The sequence below is a fragment of the Artemia franciscana genome, chromosome 16 (genome assembly GCF_032884065.1).
Source record: "Artemia franciscana chromosome 16, ASM3288406v1, whole genome shotgun sequence".
NCBI classification, from domain to species: Eukaryota; Metazoa; Arthropoda; class Branchiopoda; order Anostraca; family Artemiidae; genus Artemia; species Artemia franciscana.
In genome coordinates, this window is record NC_088878.1 from 30,857,346 (window position 1) to 30,881,754 (window position 24,409).

The following is a 24,409-nucleotide window of genomic DNA, read 5'->3' on the forward strand; positions in this document are numbered from 1 at the left end:
CTTAAACTCTCGCTTCTTAAGCATTCTGCTAGAACAGCTTAAACGCTCGCTAAAAGACTTAAAGACTCTGCTTGAACACACACTTCTTAAATACTCTACTAGAACAGCTTAAACACTCGCTAAAACACTTAAGGACTCTGCTTGAACTCTCATTTCTTAAACACTCTGCTAGAACAGCTTAAAAACTCGCTTAAACACTTAAACACTCTGCTTAAACTTTCGCTTCTTAGACACTCTACTGGAACAGCTTAAACACTCGCTTAAACACTTATACACTCTGCTTGAACACACGCTTCTCAAACAATTTACTAGAACAGCTAAACACTAGCTAAAAGACTTAGAGACTCTGCTCTCGCTTCTTAAACACTCTACTAGATCAGCCTAAATACTCGCTAAAATACTTAAACACTTTTTCGCTTCTTAAACACTCTGCTGGAACAGCTTAAACACTCGCTTAAACACCCAAAAACGCTTCTTAGACTCTCGCTTCTTAAACACTCTGCTAGAACAGCTTAAACACTGACTAAAAAAAATCAAAAACTCTGCTTAAACTCTCGCTTCTTAAGCACTCTGCTAGAACAGCTTAAACACTCGCTAAAACACTTAAAGACTCTGCTTGAACATAGCTTCTTAAACACTCTACTACAACAGCTGAAACACTCGCTTATAGACTTAAAGACTCTGCTTAAACTCTCGCTTTTTAAACACTCTACTAGAACAGCTTAAACACTCGCTAAAAGAGTTAAAGACTCTGCTTGAACTCTCACCTCTTAAACACTCTACTAGAACAGCTTAAACACTTGCTAAAAGACTTAAAGACTCTGCTTGAACTCTCACTTCTTAAACACTCTACTAGAACAGCTTATATACTCGCTAAAACACTTAAACACTCTGCTTTAGCACATACTTCTTAAACACTCTACTAGAACAGTTTAAAAACTCGCTAAAACACCTAAAGACTCTGCTTTAACACACAGTTCTTAAACACTCCACTAGAACAGCTTAAACACTCGCTAAAAAATCCAAAAACTCTGCTTAAACTCTCGCTTCTAAACACTCTGCTAGAACAGCTTAAACACTCGCTTAAATATTGCAAAACAATTATTGTGATATGGTTTATCTTTGATATGGATGGTGTATCGTATGGTGTATCTTTACTGTATAAGCCTTTTGTTTTTTGACATAAAGATACTGCTTTCCAAATCTTACTTGAAAGTCGCTATCTTAAATTTGAGAGGGAGATAAAAGGGGGGAGACAGAGCTATTTTGTCTCTCGCAACGGTGTCAATTTTAATCCATATCGTTTTAGTGTGAAGAAAACAACTTCTTGCATGAATGCTTCCAACGATTTAATTTCCATTTTAATGAGTTAAATACTTTGAAAGTTTTTTCAGTCATCCGGATAAAATAAAAAAAGATAAAATAAGCTTTCTTTAAACCTTATACTTGGGAAAAATACTGTTTTGAAAGTTCAAAGGACTTGAGTTGACACAGACACAAAAAATTATATTCGATGATTTTGCTAGAATTACATAAAAAATCAATATAATCACTTTCAGTATAATTTGATTTATATAACGATTTATATTAACGATTTAATTTCCATTAAAATGGAAATTAAATCGTTGGAAGCATTCATGCAATAAGTTGTTTTCTTCACACTAAAACGATATGGATTAAAATTGACACCGCTGCGAGAGACAAAATAGCTCTGTTTCCCCCCTTTTATCTCCCTCTCAAATTTAAGATAGCGACTTTCAAGTAAGATTTAGGAAGCAGTATCTTTGTGTCAAAAAACAAAAGGCTTGTACAGTAAAGATACACCATACGATACACCATCCATATCAAAGATAAACCATATCACAATAATTGTTTTGCAATTAAAAGGTAAAGTCCTCCTTAGTTATAACTGGATTGTCTTCGTCGTAAATTAAAATGCTGCAAATGTAAATAAAAAAAAAACATATCATAAATTTAAAAGCGCCTTTAACATTTACGAGCAGAAACTGCAAAGACTAGGCTACTCTGTGTATGGCAAATTACCACTGTCCAAGTCGCTACAATAAATAAAAATTAAATAGCATAATTAAGTGATTTTTTTACTATTATTTTATTTTCTTATTTTGAATGCTGGTTATTTTGTTCTTTATGCTAGTATTTACATGTAATACTTTACAGAAACGAGATACAAGCATAATCAGACATGTTGCATTGTTAGATGGATTTCATACTGATTGTGTTTCTTTAAAATGAATATTATAAGCAAGATGTACAATTGAATTTTAGTTGTTCTAGCAGAGTGTTTACGTGTTTTAGCGAGTGTTTAAGCTGTTCTAGTAGAGTGTTTAAGAAGCAAATTTTTAAGGAGAGTGTTTAAGTGTTTAAGCGAGTTTTTAAGCTGTTCTAGCAGAGTGTTTAAGAAGCAAGAGAGTGTTAAGTATTTAAGCAAGAATTTAGGCTGTTCTAGTAGAGTGTTTAAGAAGTGAGAGTTCAAGCAGAGTCTTTAAGTTTTTTTTAGCGAGTGTTTAAGCTGTTCTGGTAGAGTGTTTAAGAAGCGTGTGTTCAAGCAGAGTCTTTAAGTGTTTTAGCGAGCGTTTAAGCTGTTCTAGCAGAGTTTTTAAGAAGCGAGAGTTTAAGCGGAGTTTTTAGGCGTTTAAGCGAGTGTTTAAGCTGTTCTAGCAGAGTGTTTAGAAGCGAGAGTCTAAGCAGAGTTTTTTGGATTTTTTAGTGAGTGTTTAAGCTGTTCCAGTAGAGTGTTTAAGAAGTGTGTGTTCAAGAAGAGTCTTTAACTCTTTTAGCGAGTGTTTAAGCTGTTCTAGTAGAGTGTTTAAAAAGCGAGAGTTTAAGCAGAGTCTTTAAGTCTATAAGCGAGTGTTTAAGCTGTTCTAGCAGAGTGCTTAAGAAGCGAGAGTTTAAGCAGAGTTTTTGAATTTTTTAGTCAGTGTTTAAGCTGTTCTAGCAGAGTGTTTAAGAAGCGAGAGTCTAAGAAGAGTTTTTGGGTGTTCAAACGAGTGTTTAAGCTGTTCTAGCAGAGTGTTTAAGAAGCGAGAGTTAAAGCAGAGTTTTGGATTTTTAGCGAGTGTTTAAGCTGTTCTAGCAGAGTGTTTAAGAAGCGAAAGAGTGTTTAAGTATTTTAGCGAGTATTTAGGCTGATCTAGTAGAGTGTTTAAGAAGCGAGAGTTGTTTGAGAAGAGAAGAGAGAGTGTTTAGAGAAGCGAGAGAGTGTTTAAGAGTCTTTTAGCTAGTGTTTAGCTGTTCTAGTAAAGTGATTGAGAAGCGTGTGTTCAAGCAGAGTGTATAAGTCTTTAAGCGAGTGTTTAAGCTGTTCTAGTAGAGTGTCTAAGAAGCGAGAGTTTAAACAGATTGTTTAAGTGTTTAAGCGTATTTTTAAGCTGTTCTAGCAGAGTGTTTAAGAAGTGAGAGTTCAAGCAGAGTCCTTAAGTGTTATAGCGAGTGTTTAGCTGTTCTAGTAGAGTATTTAAGAAGTGTGTGTTCAAGCAGAGTCTTTAAGTGTTTTATCGAGCGTTTAAGCTGTTCTAGCAGAGTTTATAAGAAGCGAGAGTTTAAGCAGAGTTTTTAGGCGTTTAAGCGAGTGTTTAAGCTGGTCTAGCAGAGTGTTTAAGAAGCGAGAGTTTAAGCAGAGTTTTTGGATTTGTTAGCGAGTGTTTAAGCTGTTCTAGTAGAGTGTTTAAGAAATGTGTGTTCAATTAGAGTCCTTAAGTGTTTTAGCGAGTTTCTAAGCTGTTCTAGTAGAGTGTTTAAGAAGCGTGTGTTCAAGCAGAGTGATTAACTGTTTAAGCGAGTTTTTAAGCTGTTGTAGCAGAGTGTTTAAGAAGCGACAGAGTGTTTAAGTATTTAAGCGAGTATATAAGCTGTTCTAGTAGAGTGTTTAAGAAGTGAGAGTTCAAGCAGAGTCTTTAAGTCTTTTAGCAAGTGTTTAAGCTGTTCTAGTAGAGTGTTTAAGAGGTGAGAGTTTAAGCAGAGTCTTTAAGTCTATAAGCGAGTGTTTCAGCTGTTCTAGTAGAGTGTTTAAGAAGTGAGAGTTCAAGCAGAGTCTGTAAGTCTTTTAGCGAGTGTTTAAGCTGTTCTAGTAGAGTGATTAAGAAGCGAGAGAGTGTTTAAGTATTTAAGCGAGTATTTAAGCTGTTCTAGTAGAGTGTTTAAGAAGTGAGAGTTCAAGCAGAGTCTTCAAGTATTTTATTGAGTGTTTAAGCTGTTCTAGTAGAGTGTTTAAGAAGCGAGAGAGTCTTTAAGTCTTTTAGCGGGTGTTTAAGCTGTTCTAGCAGAGTGTTTAAAAAGCAAGTTAAGAAGTGAGAGTTCAAGCAGAGTCTTTAAGTCTTTTAGCGAGTGATTAAGCTGTTCTAGCAGAGTGTTTAAAAAGTGAGAGTTCAAGCAGTCTTTAAGTGTTTTAGCGAGTTTTTAAGCTGTTCTAGTAGAGTGTTTAAGAAGCGAGAGAGTCTTTAAGTCTTTTAGCGAGTGTTTAAGCTGTTCTAGCAGAGTGTTTAAAAAGCAAGAGTTTAAGCAGAGTCTTCAAGTATTTTATTGAGTGTTTAAGCTGTTCTAGTAGAGTGTCTAAGAAGCGAGAGAGTGTTTAAGTATTTAAGCGAGTATTTAAGCTGTTCTATTAGAGTGTTTAAGAAGTGAGAGTTCAAGCAGAGTCTTTAAGTCTTTTAGCGAATGTTTAAGCTGTTCTAGCAGATTGTTTAAAAAGTGAGAGTTCAAGCAGTCTTTAAGTGTTTTGCGATTGTTTAAGCTGTTCTAGGATTTTGCTCCCTTTTGAACTTTTGACCAATGTAATCATGGTTAGATAAATGGGCTGACATGTGAAAAATTAAATAGAAAAAGTGGCATTTTGTTTTTACGTTTTGATCAGCGTATACTCAAAACAAAAATGGTAATAAAAAGGTAATTTGTGTGAAATTTGTATATTTAGCATAAATAATAAATATTTGAAAGTTATTGGGGAGGCACAGAGTCGTAGACCGAAATCCTCTCCTCCTATACACCTTCCTAGCTGTGTTATTTTTTATCCTTTTAACTCTTCAATCTCCTAGCCTTACTAAGCATCTTTAATAACCAAATATTAGCAGAATTCGGCCGATTAGAAGAATTCAAAACTGACAATGTCAACATATTCCAGGGATTTTGGACACACGATGAAGTATTCTTGCATTAGCTTTTCTAATTCAAACCAATTGCTACATCCCACACTTGTATCATTGTTTTTACTTAGAAAGACAGAACAAACAGTTGGTTCTTTACGTAAGACTTTGATAACTCCATTAGGTGTTCTTTGTGCTGGATTAGGCAGAGGATTATTCCTTATAGAAAACTACTTAAGATTTCTTAGGGGAACATATATCTGCACTTACTTGTGATTCCTGTACTGACAGCCTACGATAACAATATACGCTGTAATTATTGCTCCAGCAATTTATTTCAGTTAAGGAAAATAAACAGCAGGGAATTATACAAAATATATTTCTACTTAGCATCTTATTGATTTTAGGGTTAGGGGAAATAAGAACAGCAAAAGAGAAAAAGAACAAATAGGCTTGACTTTAAAAAAGATGCACAAAGAATGTGAAACCGCCATGAAGTAAACATGATGTTAAGTTGCCCTGAAGTTAACGTTAAACACAACGCGTAGTTATCTTTTACAGCCTTTGCTGGTTTAATTTTTCCATTCATTTTTCCATTAGGTTGGGAAAACTTCATTCTAAAAATATTGAATAGGTAGATAATATCAAATATCATCTGATGCCAACAAAGCTACGCCCTCCTCCATCCAAATCTATTCAAACCCTTCCTCTTTAAATCCTTTCAATAAGTTCCAATTTTCCTTACATCCTTCATTACGACATCCTTTCACCCATCCTAGAGACAACCTGCCTTACCTTTGGTCCCAGGCTGCTGGCCAACAAAGACAATTTTTGGCTATATGTCATCCTTCATAAGCAATACGTGTCCTGGCCATTCCAACTTTTCTTTTATTATAGCCCTAGAAAGTGGGAATGAACCAAATGTTTTGTAAAGCTTCTTGTATGAAGTATGGTCAGTCAGACGTGTACTGAAAACAATCTGTAGACAACTCCTTTGGAAGACATCTAATAAATCCTCCTCCCTCTTTCATTGTCCACGTTTTAGAACCATACATGACCACTGTCATCACTAAGGCTTCCAATTTTCTAATTCTATTGGACTAAATTAAACCTAACTTGAGCTATCTATCAATTCTGGAAATCTTCATCCACCAAGATTAGAAAATTTAAGGTCTCTTTATCCATTGGCTTTTGATTAGAAAAGAAAAACACAAAAAAAAATCAATATGGTATTTAATAAAAGGATTAGTTCTCTCATTTTACTGAAGCGTCAAAATTTACAGGAATTAAATTCTATGTGTCAGAAGTAATAACTAAGTCAAGAGATGGCATTACCGTATTGTTCTTTTTTTCAGGCTTCAGGCTGCATTGCTGGAAGTAGTACAAGTATATCAGACTGGGAATCCTTGATACTTTGTCTTCGTGATCTACCATTTCAGACTCTTGTTAATATCTCTTCAGAAGTATCCTCAATAAAATTCAAAAATCTATTTGCTCCAAGTGCTGACAATGTTGTAATTCGCCATGATTTTCGGACTAATCAGCTGAGAAAAAGAAGCGAGACTTTAAACGATATTGACCTTTTATTCGGAGTGTCTCTCTTCGATGCTGCTCATTTGTTAAGTAATACCGATTGTGAATACGGAATAGAAATGGATAAAAGAGATAGCATTTTTCGTGAAATGATTAGTCAGTGCTTTAAGTATCATCAGCAAGAATTGTTCCTAGCTGTGAGTAATGAATATACGGATTGGGAAACAATATTACCTGACCCCATGTCAATTAGGGATGCAACGATAGAAGCACTAACGGATTCGTTGTTTGTTGCTCCTGTTATTGCAGCTGGAAACAAATTAGGGCGAACTGGATCGGCATTTATGTATAGCTTCGAATATATTAGAAATCAGGCAAGTAGACATTTCATTTAGAATACACTGCCTTTTCATTTGTACTTAAAATAAAATGAATTACAAAAAGAGGCAAATCTTGTAATTAAGACAGTGTAACTTTGATTTTTTTTTTTTTACATAAATACTAGAGTGTCAAAATTTTTTGGCCTCGCATCTGGAAGCCTTTATCAGTGGGGAGATGAAACATATTAACACATACTAGAAAATTACGCAAAAGATGAGACAATCACAAAAAAAAATCCATACAAAAAGAGAAAAAAATAAAAGAAACACACGACAAATTATAAGTATTGATTTTGAAAGTAAATCCAGATATGGCAATCAGAAAAGAGTAAAAAGCATAAAATCAGCTCTGTTGTATATTGTATGTCCGTGGTCATCTTCTGATGGCTAAGCATAACCAGATTGTAAGCCGAAATACTTGGACATTCCTCAATAATAGTATAAATGAAATTTTTCTTGAGTCCTAATTAAAAATTTTGCATGTTTTTTCCATATTATTCTTTTCCGTGTTTTCCCTATATTATTTTCATTCTTTCATTCTCTTTTCATTTTAGATTTTTTACTTTTTTATACTTTTTTGGTCTAAATTATATCCCTATTTCAGAAGAGGCCTTGTTGGACATAGGCAAAATATCCCTTCAATTGTTCTTCTTCTTCTTTGTCTTCCTACTGTCCATAAGCCTGGCGTTTTCAGATTACTTCTTTTGCTTTCCTTGTTTTTTCATTTTTTCTTCATAAAAAGCGAACAGAAAAACAAAACAAAGCAAGGAACAGGCAAAGATGCATTAATAATGGCAAGATAGGAAATATTGGAGAAGTCATCTTATTCTAAAAAGATGTTGATTTTAAACTTTTTTCAATAGATAAAAGAGTCATATTGACAGTTTCCGTCATAGTTAAAGAAAGGAAGAATACTATAAAACTTTTATAAGCTATGGAGTGAGACCGTTAAGCATAAGGATCTTCTGCAATTCTGGTAAAAGCACTAAATAAGCATAAGGCATAAGCACTTCTGGTAAAAAGCACCAAATTGATGGAAATATAGATGTACGATTTCAGTGGTGGCTATATGAAAGTAAAGGATTGCTCTAAAGCCCGCAATAGAGCGTTAAAAAATGCATAAAGGGCAAATTAGAGCAGCTATCCCATGTAATACCAATACAGGCAAAAAATTAGTTTATAACACTAGAAGTCCGAATATTACACGCAGCAGCTCTAGTTTACGCGTCAATGCGCAAATTTGTACGCTCAAAAGCGCGGAAAAGTGCAGAACTGGTGGAAAGTTTGAAGACGGTCCGAAAAAGTGGTAACGTATTACAAAATATGCGGAACCCAATAATCACAAGTAGGAAGTCGAGCGATTGCTTTATGCCACTTTTGGAATCCCTGAAACGTGCGCTAAAAGCGCGGAACTCATCTGCTGGTTAGAGAAAGTTCAGGTTTGGTTTGAAATACCTCGACAAACCTCGACATGGTTTGAAATACCGAGAGTCGAGTGATGTTGAATAGAAAGCGAATCTGTGAGCCAGTATCCGGTACTGGCATGTCTGAATGCCCGCTTCAAGCACGAAAATAGAAAAAAATACAAAACATTAGTTTCTTAAAACAAGCGATAATTCGAAATGACATCGAACATGCAATACGGAACGAGATTTAGAGCCTCCAGTACAGCCCATGAAGTTTTATGACTCAAAGAGAATGGAAGGATTTCAAACACATATAGAGAGACCTACATGGTACTTTTTAGGAGATGCGCAACCAATAAAGCCATTTCCAGTTGCAACTTTAGCTAACTTGTTTTGATTGTCAATGTTATTATAGAAAATGGGATACAAAGTAAGTTAAAAATTATTACATAATACGGTATTTCGATCATATCTGATCGTGTGATATATGATGTAGGAAATGGGATACAAAGTAAGTTAATAATTATCACATAATACGGTATTCCGATCATATCTGATCATATGATATATGATGTAGAAAATGGGATACAAAGTAAGTTAATAATTATCACATAGTACGGTATTCCGATCATGTCTGATCATATGATATATGATGTAAAAAATGGGATACAAAGTAAGTTAATAATTATCACATAATACGGTATTCCGATCATATTCGATCATATGATATATGATGTAGAAAATGGGATACAATGTAAGTTAATAATTATCACATAATACGGTATTCCGATCATATCTGATCATATGATATATGATGTAGAAAATGGGATACAAAGTTAATAATTATCATATAATACGGTATTCCGATCATATCTGATCATCTGATCTGATGATATCTGATCTTATGTGGGCAGGGTTGACCATTGGAGAGCAAAAAGCCTATTTGCTAGTAGTTTCCTATCCGTAATCTTTGGGGTTCTTTTCGGGAATAATGGCAAGGTGAGAACTGGACACTACCTGGGCTTGAATGTAAGTGCATCGAATGTGCTGGCCTAGCGCATCCTGAATTGGCGGAAATCTGTCCATGGATGATCCGTTTTTGTGAACAGATACATCATAAACTTGTTTACCGGCTCTTTCCTACTGGATCTGTCATATACAAGTACAATGATTTTTCCAATTTGTGAAAATTCTTTTTCAGTGAGCTCTTGAAGAGGAGAAGACAGGCGGTCGAAGACCAGTGTTATGGCGCTATGGGCTTCACATGCTCTCCATAACCCTCCTTTGCCATGCCACAGGAATACGGACACATTGTCGCAGCCACTAGGAGAATCGAAAAAAAGGCAGTGATGGCACCTTTTCTTCGCCAAGTGCAGTTGTTATGTCATAGGCTACGTACAGTTGATCAACACCAAAAGGAAAGCACTTTGCGATGAATAAATCAGTGTGCTTGATTAAGGCAGTGCAGGACTATCCTGCTATCTCCTTCCTCATAGTTTCTAGGATGAATTTCAGCTAGGTCAGTTGGAAGAGTACTTATCGCACTATCACCAGGAGTGAAGACTACCATTATCACCATATCACCAGCAGTGAAGACTACCAGGAGTGAAGACTCACCAGGAGTGAAGACAACCAGGAGTGAAGATTGGTAACAGTGTCGCATATCTTTTTTGCCATGAACTCCAATAGGCTCTGCTTGTTGTCTGAACATTGAAGGAAACTATTCCAGTTTTTTAGAACTGGCGTAGTTTCTGTAACCTCTGTCCGATACATTGCCTTGCCGTGCTTTTCTCGTGTAGAAGTTTTCAAGTTGTCGGACTTATAAACGTCAAAAACTACGTTAATTCCCTGTGTTTTACTTGTGAACTGCTTACAAAGGTATCTGCAGATTTCTTCTGTAATATATCCACCAAACATCTTGCTTTTGACATTAGTAGGTGGTAAGGACTAGGACGGCACCATCAAGAACCTTGGAATTGGCGTGAGGTTTTTCGGTCACAACTTCAGAAGAATAAGCTGTGAGCAGAGTTACAATATCAGACTTCTTGCTGGATCTCAGATTACCCCGATCAGAGATTGAAGAAGGAAAAGGCTGGTTCTTGTGTTTAAAAAACTGTTCTAAGTCAGTGCCTCTGGTATTGCAGCTAATATAAAGTTTGGCAAATAGGGCCGAATCTGACTTGGCCATCTTAAGGGAACGGGAGTTGAAAATAATGGTACCTTGTTTTGGCGTATCGGTGAATCAATAGACTTTGCGTGTTTCACATAACGCTCTTATACAAAAGCATCATACTGGGATATACTGGGATAACGTTAAGCTGCTTTTTGTAATTTGCTGCTTTTTCGCCAGTTTCTGTATTCTATGGAATTTGCGCTCCCATTTTGCACTTTACGCGCTTTCATTAGTGCTCTTGCGCGTACTTCAGAACGATCCTCTGCTTTTTTAAAGCCACAATTTTAATCGCCATATTTTAAAACGTATTTTCAGAAGTTTTGATGCTTTTACAGGGAGGCTGGTGAACTTACGTTTTTTAGCACTTGAGGTGCCTTATACGGCGCCATAGAGAAATCGCTATACTTCATACCGAAAACCTTTGGGTTCCCCATATTTCATACTATATTTCCGCTTTTTCCAGAGTTTCTCAATACGTTCTATCATACGTTCTACTCATACGTTCTACGTTCTATTTTGTGCTTTTTGTGCAACTCTGTGGAATAGACGCTTTCAGTTTGTACTTAAAGTGTTTTTTGGTGCTCTTTTGCAAGCTTCAGAGCAATCCATTGCTTTTTCTTTAACCACCATTGGAGTCTCCATATCTGAAAACGTATTGTAAGAAGTTTTAATGCGTCTGTAGATAGGCTGATAAACTTGCATTTTTGTAGCACTTTGGGTGCTTTATACGGGTTTATAGAGCAATCGCTATACTTATACCGAAAACCTTTGGGTTCCCCATATTTCATACTATATTTCCGCTTTTTCCGGAGTTTCTCAATACACTCTATATTGCACTTTTTGTGCAATTCTATTGAATAGACACTTTCATTTTACTTTTTAAGCGCTTTTTAGCGCTCTATTGTGCGCGTCCGAGCAATACTTTGCTCTTTATGTAGCCACCATTGAAACCTCCATATCTTAAAATATATTGTCAGAAGTTTCGATGCGTTTGAGAGAGACTGGTAAACTTGTGCTTTTTTGCGCTTCGGGTGCTAGTAAAGGTACTTTCCAGCGTCCGCTTGATGTGCTTCTCGTCAACATTGGATTCCCCGAGCCTTATTCATACCTCCACCAATTTTGGTGCTTTTTGCCAGAAGTGCACGACTCTAGTGATATTTTTCGTTTAACGCAACCACAAATTGAGATACATCGAAAGTCAATTCTGCAGCAGAAAATAAGTACCTTCTTTTGTTTAAGATGCCTTTCTAATTTAAAATCTCCTTTCTTCCTTTCCATTTCAAACCTTCCATTGTGTGAACACACTAGCCTTTCTCCATTAGATTTATTACACGTTAAGAAATAATTTGCTGTATTTCTGGCTTTAACATTTTTTTTTGCATATACTTGTGCTAATTTTTGCAAGTGTAGGTTTCTAGTAGTAATGTGTATCAATTTCAGTAATTTAATTTGGAGGTATAGGCTTCTATAGCTATGTGATTAAAATGGAAACCCCTGGGTTTTGCCTATGTTTGCCTAAAGTCATTAAATGCTCACAAGACCATTGACATAACCAAGTTTTGGCCAAGGGGAAGGAGTGGAAGAGCCATTTTGGAAAAACTTTTTTTCCTTTTTTGGTTTGGGCAAGGAGATTCACTTGCACTACAATTCGATCTAATTCGAACTGGTACTGCAAATTCACCGCAATTGTTTTGCATTTACTTGTGCTAATTTTTGAAAATTAAGAGTTCTAGTATTAATGCGTATCAATTTCAGTAATTTACTTTTGAGATATAAGCTTCCAGATTTTTTACTTTTTTGGTTCGGGCAAGGAGATACACTTGAAGTATAATTTGATTTGTTCGAACTCGAACAAGGAGATACTTTTGCACTTCAATTCTATCTAATTCAAACTTGCCCTGCAATTGCACCACAATTGTTTGGCATATACTTGTGCTAGTTTTTGCAAGTGAAGAGTTCTAGTATTAATGTGTATCAATTTCGGTAATTTACTTTCGAGGTATAAGCTTCTAATTTTTTTTCCTTTTTTGATTCGGGCAAGGAGATTCACTTACACTGCAATTTGACCAGTCCGAACTCGAACAAGGAGATACACTTGCGCCGTAATTCGATCAAATTTGAACTTGCACCGCAATTGCACTGTAATTGTTTTGCATATACTTGTGCTAATTTTTGCAAGTGAAGAATTCTAGTATTAATATGTATCAATTTCAGTAATTTACTTTTAAGGTATAAACTTCCAGTTTTTTTCCGTTTTTAGGTCGAGCAAGGAGATACACTTGCAGTATGGTTTGATTTGTTCGAACTCAAACAAGGAGATACTCTTGCACTGCAATTCGATCAAATTTGAACTTGCACTGCAATTGCACTGTAGTTGTTTTGAATCTACTTGTGCTAATTTTTGCAAGTGAAGAGTTCTAGTATTAATATGCATCAATTTTGGTAATTTACTTTTGAGGTATAAGCTTCTAATTTTTTTCCCTTTTTGAATTGGGCAAGGAGATTCACTTGCAGTGCAACTCGATCAAATTCGAAATTGCACTGCATTTGCACTGCAATTGTGTTGCATATACTTGTGCTAATTTTTGCAAGTGAAGCGTTCTAGTGTTAATGTGTATCAATTTCAGTAATTTACTTTTGAGGTACAAGTTTCCAGTTTTTTTTCCGTTTTTGGTTCGAGCAAGGAGATACATTTGCACTGCAATTCGAACAGACAGAACAACGTTTTAGTAGAATGATTGGAATAATCACTATTTCTACTTATCCAACATCGCTAAATTCCTTCTTTAAACCTCAACAAAGTTCCTTTTTTTATCTAGTTTTCCAAGAAGCAGAGATTGATTTTATGCATCTTTTTAGCGGATTGAGGCTTTTCATGGTTTTGACTTGGCACTCTTTTTCGGCTTTCCCATCTACTTAAATAGCTTAGCATCAGACCAAAATGTCCCCTTGGGCTATCAACAGTATAAGAAGAGCTTCACAAAGCAAGAACAGATCTTATCGGAGATACTCATGAATTCGCTGTCGAATTTCTTTAGAACAGGGTAAGAAAGAAACTTCATATTTTATATGATTTTATCTGTGTCCGTGTCCGGAGTATTAGGGTCATTACGATCATACTAATGTTTCATTTTTTGGTAGCAAAGTAGCATAACTGCAGTTTTCTTTTTTGGACTATTTATATTGGAATGTAAAATACGAACAGCGCCACGATTAAGCAAAATCCATCCAAAATGTATGTGTGTTAAAATGTATTAGGAAATACAGGGAAAGCATAAAGAGGAAAGCGTATTTGTGCTCTATGTCGTGTTTCTTTATGCTTTATTACGTTTATCTTTCATTACATGTTCTTAGTTTATTAAAGCAGACCAAAAGTGAATGAAGATACTAACTAAGCAAAATCGTTAATTTATGAATTTCTAAATTCCGAAATATCTTATTACACTAAAATAGCTTCAAATACGCCCAGCGATGGCAGAATTGTCAGAATAAAAACAAGGATAAAGATCCTCCTAAGCCATTGCTGGCGCATAGGGCGTCGAGTCGCTCGTTTCAGTTGCTGAGTGTTTTTTACAGGGACAAGTAGGAAGCTTGTCGCCCAGCCTTGCTGCAGCGGGGATCGAACCCGGGTACTCCGTATTACCAAGCAGAGCATCAATCCATTGTGCTACAATAGGTTTGTAGCATTGACAGAATTGTCAACTACTTGAAATACCGAATAAATTTTACTGGATATCATTCTTTCGTGTAATATTTTCCGAGTAAAAAAAAGGCTGCGGATTTTTTTTTAATAAAGATTTTTTTTATTGAAATTGCTATTGGGGTAAATCGCTAGGTGCTAAGGTTTACCACGCAGTAAAGAAATGGTAACCTCAAATCTCTTTTCCTGTCACTCATTGGACTTTTTTAATTTCTTTTTGCCAATGTAATAATTCAAGGAAAAAATAAGGTTCTCATTTATATAGGGTGAAAAATAAGGCAAAAAAATAGGAAAGGGTATAAAGGCATTAAAAGAGTAAATAATCGCTTTTGTATGATTAATATAAACTCTACCTGTGTCTAGAAAGAGAGAGAAAAGAAAGAAAACGTGCAAATTTTTGACTCTGAGCCAAGGACTCTGTGGGATGGGCAAACATGAGATCATGTCAAATTTAGAATCTTATTTAGAAATTCCAATTTATTTTACTCAAGAAATTTACTTTTAACCATTTTCTGGAAAATGTAAACATGGTCTTTAATAAAATAAAAAGGTTTAGTGTGTTCTCCCAAACACTTGACATATTAAAAATATGTCAATTTTAAATTAAATAATTTTATTTTTTTTAACTGACAGTAAGGAGCAAAATTAAAACTTAAAACGAACAGAAACTATTACGTATATGAAGGGGTTTGCTCTCTCGTCAATACCTCACTCTTTACGCTGATATTCGATTTTTTTCCAATTCTTTAAGTATGACCCCTGAAACACAGAGGCTGTTTAATTAGAACAAATATCTCTTTTGAAAGTACTAAAAAAAACTTTAGCGCAAAGAGCAAGGTTTTGACGAGGGGACAAGCACCCTCATAAACGTAATTATTTCTGTTCGGCTTCAGTTTTAATGTTGCTCCTTACTTTCAGTTGAAAAAAAATGTTTTTATTGTTTAATTTCTTATCGCTTTTAGATAATGCTGGGAAATCCGATGCCCTCTTCGTAGAAAATTCCCTTCTCCTATGAAAATTCCTTTACGGAAAGATCTTCCCATGTAACCCCCTCCACTGACACCCCCTCCAACCAGAAAAAATTGCCCCTGAAGACGTCTGTATAGTTCCCAATAACCAATACTACATGCAAACAATGGGCAAAGTTCATAACTTGCAGCCCTTTTCCCCGGGACTGTTGGGGATTAAATCATCCGCAAAGACATAGTTATTAAATTTTTTTAAATATATTGAACAAAATGGCTATCTCAAAATTTTGATCTGATGACTTTGGGAAAAAATAAGCATGAGAGGGGGCCTAGTTGCCCTCTAATTTTTTTCACTGAAAAAGAGCACTAGAACTGTTTAATTTCCGTACGAAAGAGCCCTCTCATGATATTCTAGGATCACTGGTTTGATACAAACACCCCTGAAAAAAAATGAATAATAATAATAACACGTATCCGTGATCTTTCTTCTGGCAAAAAATACAAAAGTCTACAATTTTGCAGATAGGAAGGAGCTTGAAACATCTACAGTAAGGTTTTCTGTTTTACTGAATCTGATGGTGTTAATTTCATTAAGATTCTATGACTTTTAAGGGTTGTTTCCCCATTTTTCGAAAATAATGCAAGTTATCTCAGGCTCGTAACTTTTTATGAGTAAGACTAAGCTTGATATAGCCTATATATCTAAAATCAGCATAAAAATTCAATCTTGGATGTATCTATTGGCGCTAAAATTTTGGTATCCCTTATTTAGAGTCTTAGCTACTATTTAGCCGGACCACTCTTTACTTACAGTTCCTTACCACGAACTGTTTGATTCTGGTAGTATACAAAAACTATTTCATAGTTATAACTGGGCCAGAGTTTGGTTGGAACAAGATCTTCCTAAGGAATATTTGGATTTTATGTCTTTCTTATATATAAGAATTCCTTAGTTCGATCTAATCATAACCAGCCAAAGGGGATCGCAAGTTTAGGATTTAGTATTGAATGTGGCTTTCATCACTGCATTATTAGTCAGTTCATAACATTACTTAAGGCGAAATTTGGCTAGAACGAAACTCTCCAAAGAAACGCTTGGATTTAATGGCTTTATGATTTATAAGAATTCCTTGGTTCAGTCTGGTCACAACCAGGCCAAAGGGGGCGGCAAACTTAGAATTTAGTGTTGTGGATGGTTTTTCATCAAAATGAATTGTAAATAGAAGTTATTTGAATGAGTTTATGGTAAAAAAAAGTTTTAATCATGTCAGAACATAGAATTTATTAATTCAGTAAAGAAAACTACTAAATCCCTCGAAGAAGAAATATTCCCTCGCAGGAACAGCATATATTACTTAGCGGAGTCACTTCAAAATCATTTCCTCTAAACAGGACATATATAAGCGTGTTTGAATTCTCACTTGGTTGTCGGTGAAAAAAATGCACTCGAAACAAGCAACATCGATATAAAGGTAGAAAAAATAGATTTGGGACTAGTACAACCAGGCCGCTAATTAGCCTGGGAATCATGCCACTAGACCTGCCTTTTGCCCAGTCCAAAATGACAGGAATATTTTTGAAACAGTTTTTTGAACAATGAGATTTGAAACAGGCACTAATGTTGATCCGAAAAACCACGAACGTCATCCAGCACTTGGGAATTTTTTGCTCTTTTTTAGTCAGCCCCAAAACTGTATACTTTCTTTTTTATGCTTTAAAAAATAGGCGTGAGATAAATAAAGCACAGTTCTATCACCAATAGGCAGGGCTAAATCCAGAATTTTTTGTTCAGTGGGAGGGACTGACTAACGAAAGAATTTGGAGGTTCACAAAAAAGGCACTAGTGATTATCAAAGTTTCTGTGTGCAAAAATGTGCTCAGATGTAGTTTTTCTTACTTTTGTACAGTCTGGATAAAAATTCAGAAGTGGGGGGGAGGGGTAAAATTGGGTACCCTCCTGGTTACATCAATGCAAGTAGGAATTCCAGATTCAGTTAACTTGCCTACTTAACCCACCAAAATCATCGATCTAGGCCTACTTTGTTATGCCTTGATGTTGACTTAATATAGTTCTCAAAACAAAGAAAAAAAGTAATTAATTATAACATAAATAACAAATTCAGCTTCAATTGTTTAACTTCACAAATTTAACCATGTCGATTATCAATTTTCTATTATTTTAATGAAGTCGACAGATGCTACACTGTCAGTAGAGCTAGTAGTTATTAATTTCTTCCTTCCCATATTCAATTGCCTAACGTCCAACTCAAAAAGGATAGACAACTAGTGAGAGTGAAAACTAGCGCTAGTGTCGACGAAACCAATCACCAACACCATCTAACGTTTGGGGTTTCCTGACATTTTCGAGCTTATTTGTTTTGTTTTTCTCGAAAATTGATATCAGACACTTACTACCGGAGTGATTATATCATTTACGCAAACTGCACTAGTTTGGTTTATTATTGCAATGGAAAAATACCAAGAGACCCAAACGCTAGATGGTATTAGTGTTTTTTGTTGACTCTAGTGCTAGCTTCCACTCTTACAAGTTGTCTTTGGTCCAATCAATTTACATTAGATTCCCCACCAATAGAAATGCCAGCAATTTGCCACCAATACTTGCCTTGTTATGTCAACCGTAAATAATATTTTTAATTAGAAAAGAGGCCCCAGAAATTAGTTTTGAATCATTGCTAAAAAAGGAGGGCGGTGCAATCGTTTGTTTTTCACTTCTCGTATGTATCTAATTCGACCGTTGTAAAGTTTGTTATTTTCACTGTAATAGAAATAAATGATTCTGTCTAATGCATGATTAGATAAAAACTGAAAGTTTTTTAAATGAAAGTAAGGTGTGACAATGGCACTTAAAGTGAGCCGAAGTTATTTTACGCATGGGGGAGGCAGCCCTCTCTGGAACCCCCACTCTGGACGCTAGAGCTTGACTTTTTGTCCCAATCCCTGAAGAAATACTATAGAACATTAGCTTAAAGAGTAAGGGACTCTGGAGGGAGCAGCCCTCCTTAAACACATTTTTACAACTTGTTTTTATGGCACTTGATATTTACCAAGTGAATAAAGCGATTGCAAATTATGTCTGTCTGTCGGTCCCAGTTTTGCTAGTTTAGGCACTTAGAGACAAGCCAGGACGATAAAATTCAGCTGGCGTATCAGGGACCAGATCAAATCAAATTAAAAATAGTCTTTTACCCGGTTCGACCATTTAGGGGGAGTGGGGGGACGGTTAATTCTGAAAAAAATAGAAAATGAGGTATTCTTCAGTTACGAACGGGTGATCGTATTTTAATTAAATTTGATATTTAGAAGGATATCGTGTCTCAGAGCTCTTATTTTAAATCCTGACCGGGTTCATTGAGATTGGGGGGAGTTGGAGGGGAAAACCTAAAATCTTGGAAAACGCTTAGAGTGGAGGGATTGGTATGAAACTTGGTGGGAAAAATTCCTAGATAAGTGATTGACATAACCAGAACGGATTCGCTCTCTTTGGACGAGTTGGGAGGAGGATTAATTCTGTAGAGAAGATGAGGTATTCTTAACGTACGAAGGAGTGATCATATCTTAAGGATATTTCATATTTAGAAGGACTTCGTAACTCAAATCTCTTATTTCAAATCCCAGCCAGATCCAGTGTCATTTGGGGGGAGCTACGGGGCCGGATATCTTGGAAAACGCTTGGACTGGAGAGATCAGGATGAAACTTTCTGGGAAGAATAAGCGCAAGTCCTAGATACGTTATTTATATAAAAGGACTGAATCCGCTCTCTTTGGGAGAGTTGAAGGGGGTGTTAATTAGAAAAAAATAGAAAAATTGAGGTATTTTCAACTTAAGAACGGGTGACCGTTCTTGAGTTATTTTTAAATTTGATATTTAGAAGGAACTCATGTCTCAGAGATCTTATTTTGAATCCTGACCAGATCTGATGACATTGGGGGGGGGGAGAAGTTGGAGGGGGATACCGGAAATCTTGGAAAACGCTTAGAGTGGAGAGATCGGGATGAAACTTGGGGGTAGAATAAGCAAATGTCATAGATACGAGATTGATGTAACCAGACTGGATCCACTCTCTTTAGAGGAGTTAGGGAGGGGGTCTAGTTCTTTGGCGAGTTCGGTACTTCTGGACGTGCTAGGACGATAAAAAGTGGTAGGCTTATCAGGGACCTGCACAAATTGACTTGATAAATTCGTTTTCCCCGATAAGCAACATCTGGGGGTCCGAAGGGAGAGGAAAACTCTTAGACTGGAGAGATCGGGATGAAACTTGGGGGATAGAATAAGCAAATATCATAGATACGAGATTGATGTAACCGGACTGGATCCACTCTCTTTAGGGGAGTTAGGGAGGGGGTCTAGTGCTTTGGCGAGTCCGGTACATCTGTACGTGCTAGGACGATAAAAAGTGGTAGGCTTGTCAGTGACCTGCACAAATTGACTTGATAAATTCATTTTCCCCGATAAACACCATCTGGGGGGCCGAAGGGAGAGAAAAATTTAGAAAAAATTAGATATTTTTAACTTAAGAGGGGGTGACCGAATCTTAATGAATTTTGATATTTGGAAAAACCTCGTTTGTCAGAGATCCTGTTTTAAATCCCGACCTGCGTTAAGCATCTGATTTTACTTTTAAAACAATCTATTGATTCTTAGAATTTTGCTAGAGCTCATACCATATGAGCTCTTGGATCTTGGCTCTTCCGACCTCGTCACAAGTGCCATATGAACTCTTAGCTCTTGTTCTTATTTAATTTCTGATCATCTTTGAAAAAATGTCATCATATCTTGGATAGGCCCTTTCAAGATATGATGGGGGAAACCACCCTAAACCCCTCCCCCACTTCTTGCTGTTAAATTGTATGTATCAACTCTCGTAAATTGATTGACAGGGTCGTAAATATTGGGCCAAGGATTAAATTAATTTCTCTGCCGCTTAAATTCATGTATACAATAGGAACTAAAGCGATCGAACGTGGTTGAAGAAATTATTACTAGTAGAAGATTAGAAAGGTTTTTATTTTATATGGATAATTTGATTTCTAGGAGTGAATAAGCCACCATTTGGCATTGTTGCACCTGCGACTCAATATAAAGTTTTATCGATAAATTTAAATTGGAGGGCTGTCCCAGAATTTTCAATCGACGTCAAATTAGCTTTCTTTGTGTAAAATTTCAATAAAATGCCTCAAAATAGCCGAAGATTCAACTTTGCTGTGGTACAATCTTTTTGGCTACTTAAAAAGGGCTTCTGATTTCTGATTATCGTTCTAATTCCGTCCTTCCTGTTTTTGATACCTTTGATTCGATACCATAACCCACAGGATAGAAAAAAAACAGGAAAAGACATTCATCCATGATCTTACTTCTTAAAAAAAAAAAAAAAAAAAAAAAAAAAAAAAAAAAAAAAAAAAAAAAAAAAGAAAAAGATTAGATTTTTTATGGAATGGAGCTTGGAATATCTACAGTAAAATTGTGTGAAGTGCTGAATCCGATGGTGTAAATTTCAATACGAAAAATTTGCCCCCTACTAATGTTTTAATCCTTTTTAGAAAATCAAGAAATATAAATAAATAAATAAATATATATATATATATATATATATATATATATATATATATATATATATATATATATATCATGAAAAGAGAAATCACCAATGCTACAGCACAAACACAAAAAAAAAAAAAAAAAAAAAAAAAAAAGAGACAGAAGGAGAAAAGGAAGTCTGTTTTCCTAAATTAGTGATTAATATAGACCAGCACTTGAATGAGGCCTTAACCCTACTCATCCATACAATCACATAGGTCAAACAGTATAGCCACACACAATCAACCATAAAGAATAATCCATGGACAGGCAGTCATGTCGTCAATAAGTATAAGTCGTCATTTACCAAACAACAGAAAAAATAATATAGACAAATAATTCAGAGGCAACACCCAACATAAGGGCTCATCAGGAGAATACACTGGCCTATATAGGGTTTCGCCACTCTAAATTCTCTACCCAGCACAGTGTTGTAGCTACCACAGAATATCCATGGCATCCCCGCGTCAGGTATCACCCCCAAAATACATGCCTATGAAAAAAAAAAAACAGCAAATGTAAAACAACCAAGTAAAACCAAAACAAGCTTATCCTGTTAATATATCCCTCCATTTAGCAGCAATAGGTAAACTAAATATTATAAATTTTACCAAATCACAAATATTAACACATTGCAAAAAACCTGAATGAACTAAACAATTATAGAATTCATCTTTACCATGTGGCTAATTTTTAAGAAAATCCGCTCAATTAGAAACACAATTCAAAATAAATGGCGCTGCGACAACATTTCTCGAACCTCTAAAATTAGTTGAAAATTTCTTTAAGTATTTCTAGATAATTCTTTTGATATTTATTTAAAAGTTCGTTATAATGAAAACTAAATTTTTTAAATTGCCAAGTTAATTTATTTGCAGAAAAACCTCTTGATATCAATTTTTGGCTTAAGATTTTACATCTATTTTTATAATCAATATAATTACTACAAATCCTTGCATAACGAAGTGACTGTGAGAAAAACGCTGAATATGTGATATTTGAGTGTATATTACTTTCAGGGAATGGGAAACTAATCACTTCAAAATCAAAATCATCCGTTTTATTAGACTTTTTAAAACTTAATTTATTATTATCACAAATATTAATATTTAAATCTAAGATATGATCTTCATGACCAGCGCCATGACTAGGCTCAAGAATAAGCTCTGATGGATTTATATTTTTAGAAATATCAATGAAATCCTTACAATTTAAGACCAAAATATCATCTAAATATCTTTTATTATTTGACGAAGCATGTTTTAAATTAATTGGATTATTCTTATCCATAATATATTTATATTCTAGTTGACTTAAAAACAAGTCAGCTATAAATGGGCTGGCATTCCCCCCCCATGGGAATTCCCAGAATTTGCTTGTACAAATCACCCCCAAATCTTATATAAGTATTGTATAAAACAAATTCCAATAACTCAAAAATCATATCCAAGCTGTAACATCTCAAGTTAACTGTAGTATTAAAGCAGTTTGTCCATATAGCTTTTTTATTATAAATGTCTATTTTTAAGAACCTTTTACTAGACAAGAGGAAAGATTTCTTTATAACAGTTTTTAAATTATCAAACACTAAATTAAGTGATAAATTAGTATACATTGTCGCAAAATCGAAAGACTCAATTCTTTTAGCTGAAACCATTGTTAAAGAATCTATCACCTGCAGTGAACTATTAACACTCCAATATGGATTAAAATTCGAAAATTTTTAAATACCAGAACAATAGGTTTTAAATTTATTTACAATTTCCTTTAAAATTAAAGAGAGGTCAGTAGCAGCAATTCGGGTTGGACATTTAGCTGCTCCAGCAATAAACCGTGGTTTAGGGGGATTCTTATGAAATTTTATCATTGTCATTTATTTTAATATTAAAATTTTTAGAAAGTATTTCTTCAGTCTTTTCAATTAAATTCTCATCCTCTATATTTACCTTTTCGTACATATTAGTTGTGCATAACTCCCTTTTTAAGATATCACAATACAGCTTCTGACAAATTATGGCAAAATTATTATTAGCTTTATCCACTGGCACAATTACAAATTCATTCTTTAGATTAGCAATTGCTTGTTTAATCTTCGCATTATAAAATAATGATTTAGTGTTACTATTTTTTAAGTTAGAATATATTTTATTTCTTACTCTACTAATAATTAAATTCTTCCAACTTTGAAAACTCTCTTTATTTTTATTCTCTTTCTTACACCACTTATCAATAAATAAATCAAAATCATCTTCCAAGCCATCAAGAACACTCGATGGTTTCAGATGATGAGAAAGACGGAAATTAGCCCCTTTATTCATTATAATTTGAAGATCATCTTGCTTTATTATTGACACGTCCCCTGTTATAACATGTTTATAAGTAGGATTTACAAATGGGCCAAGTTGCTTACAATTACAAACCGGTTTCCAATTTATATCACTATCTAGTTTTTTTAGTATTAAATTATAATTAAAAATAATTTGCCCAATAGTTTTTGATAATTTATAAGTTAAAACTGGACTATCATTATAATTTAAATTACTAGGAAGGCCTGTTTCACATGCCGCTGATTTAAAATTTCTGGTAAATTAATATCTTCAATCTGCTTACAAGTAAAATTAATAGGTAAATATAATCTGTTATCCTTATTACTAATCTTATCGAACTTTTTCTTTTTTGAAATAAATTTCATTTTAGTTAGAATGCAAATTGTATCACATATTACTTTAAAATTATAATCAAGAGCTGTATTATTCTTAACAATCCAGAAAAGTTTGATTAAATTCCTCTTGGATAAATTATTTAGACACTTTATTACATAAATCATACCCCTAGATTCAAGTAGCTGGCATAGATCTATAGAAAGCATATGTACATCTAATTCATTTTTTCTATTATTTTTCCTATGTCCTCTCGATCGTTTTTTACGTTTAATATATATATATATATATATATATATATATATATATATATATATATATATATATATATATATATATATATATATATAAAATTTATACAATGATGTTCAATTTTATCAATATAAATATAGAATTTATGTAGTATTTGTATAATAAACATAATTATTAATATAATATAAGCCAACATAATACAAGCTAAAAATCAGTTCATTTCTCCTTTCTTGCTCAAACTTACGCTTCTTCTTCTTTTTCGGAACAATCTATAAACACTGATTTTGTTAACTCTTGTTCCTTTTTAGACTGTATCGGCATTTTTATTTCTTTTTTGTCTTATATTGATTCTTGTATATTTAGATGTCATTATGTATTACAGTTACTGTTAAATTTATTACATATAAAAATAACACACGGTTATTTTTTGAGGATAACTCTTGTTATTAGGTGTTTACGTCTTCTGGGCAAGAAGTCTATTTATATCTGTACTCCAAAACCTCAAGGTTCGTTATATCTTTCATACTGTGTGGCAATGTTGTATTTATATTTCTTAATGTATCATTTTTCTTACGTGAGGATTCCCCTCAAAATATTTCTGTAACCCTAACCCCCACTATAAAATTTTCCTTTGTACAT

At 34.6% G+C, this 24,409-nt stretch overlaps 1 protein-coding gene across 1 annotated transcript in view; it reads left to right on the top strand.

Annotated features, from left to right (window-relative positions):
* The window catches only part of LOC136036827 (neuroligin-4, Y-linked-like), a 277,273-nt gene that overhangs the window by 215,398 nt on the left and 37,466 nt on the right, over positions 1-24,409 (top strand). The window contains exons 8-9 of the mRNA XM_065719159.1: positions 6,458-7,009; positions 13,454-13,638. Of these exons, the coding sequence (XP_065575231.1) occupies positions 6,458-7,009; positions 13,454-13,638 (737 nt within the window). The remainder of the gene's footprint in view (positions 1-6,457; positions 7,010-13,453; positions 13,639-24,409) is intronic.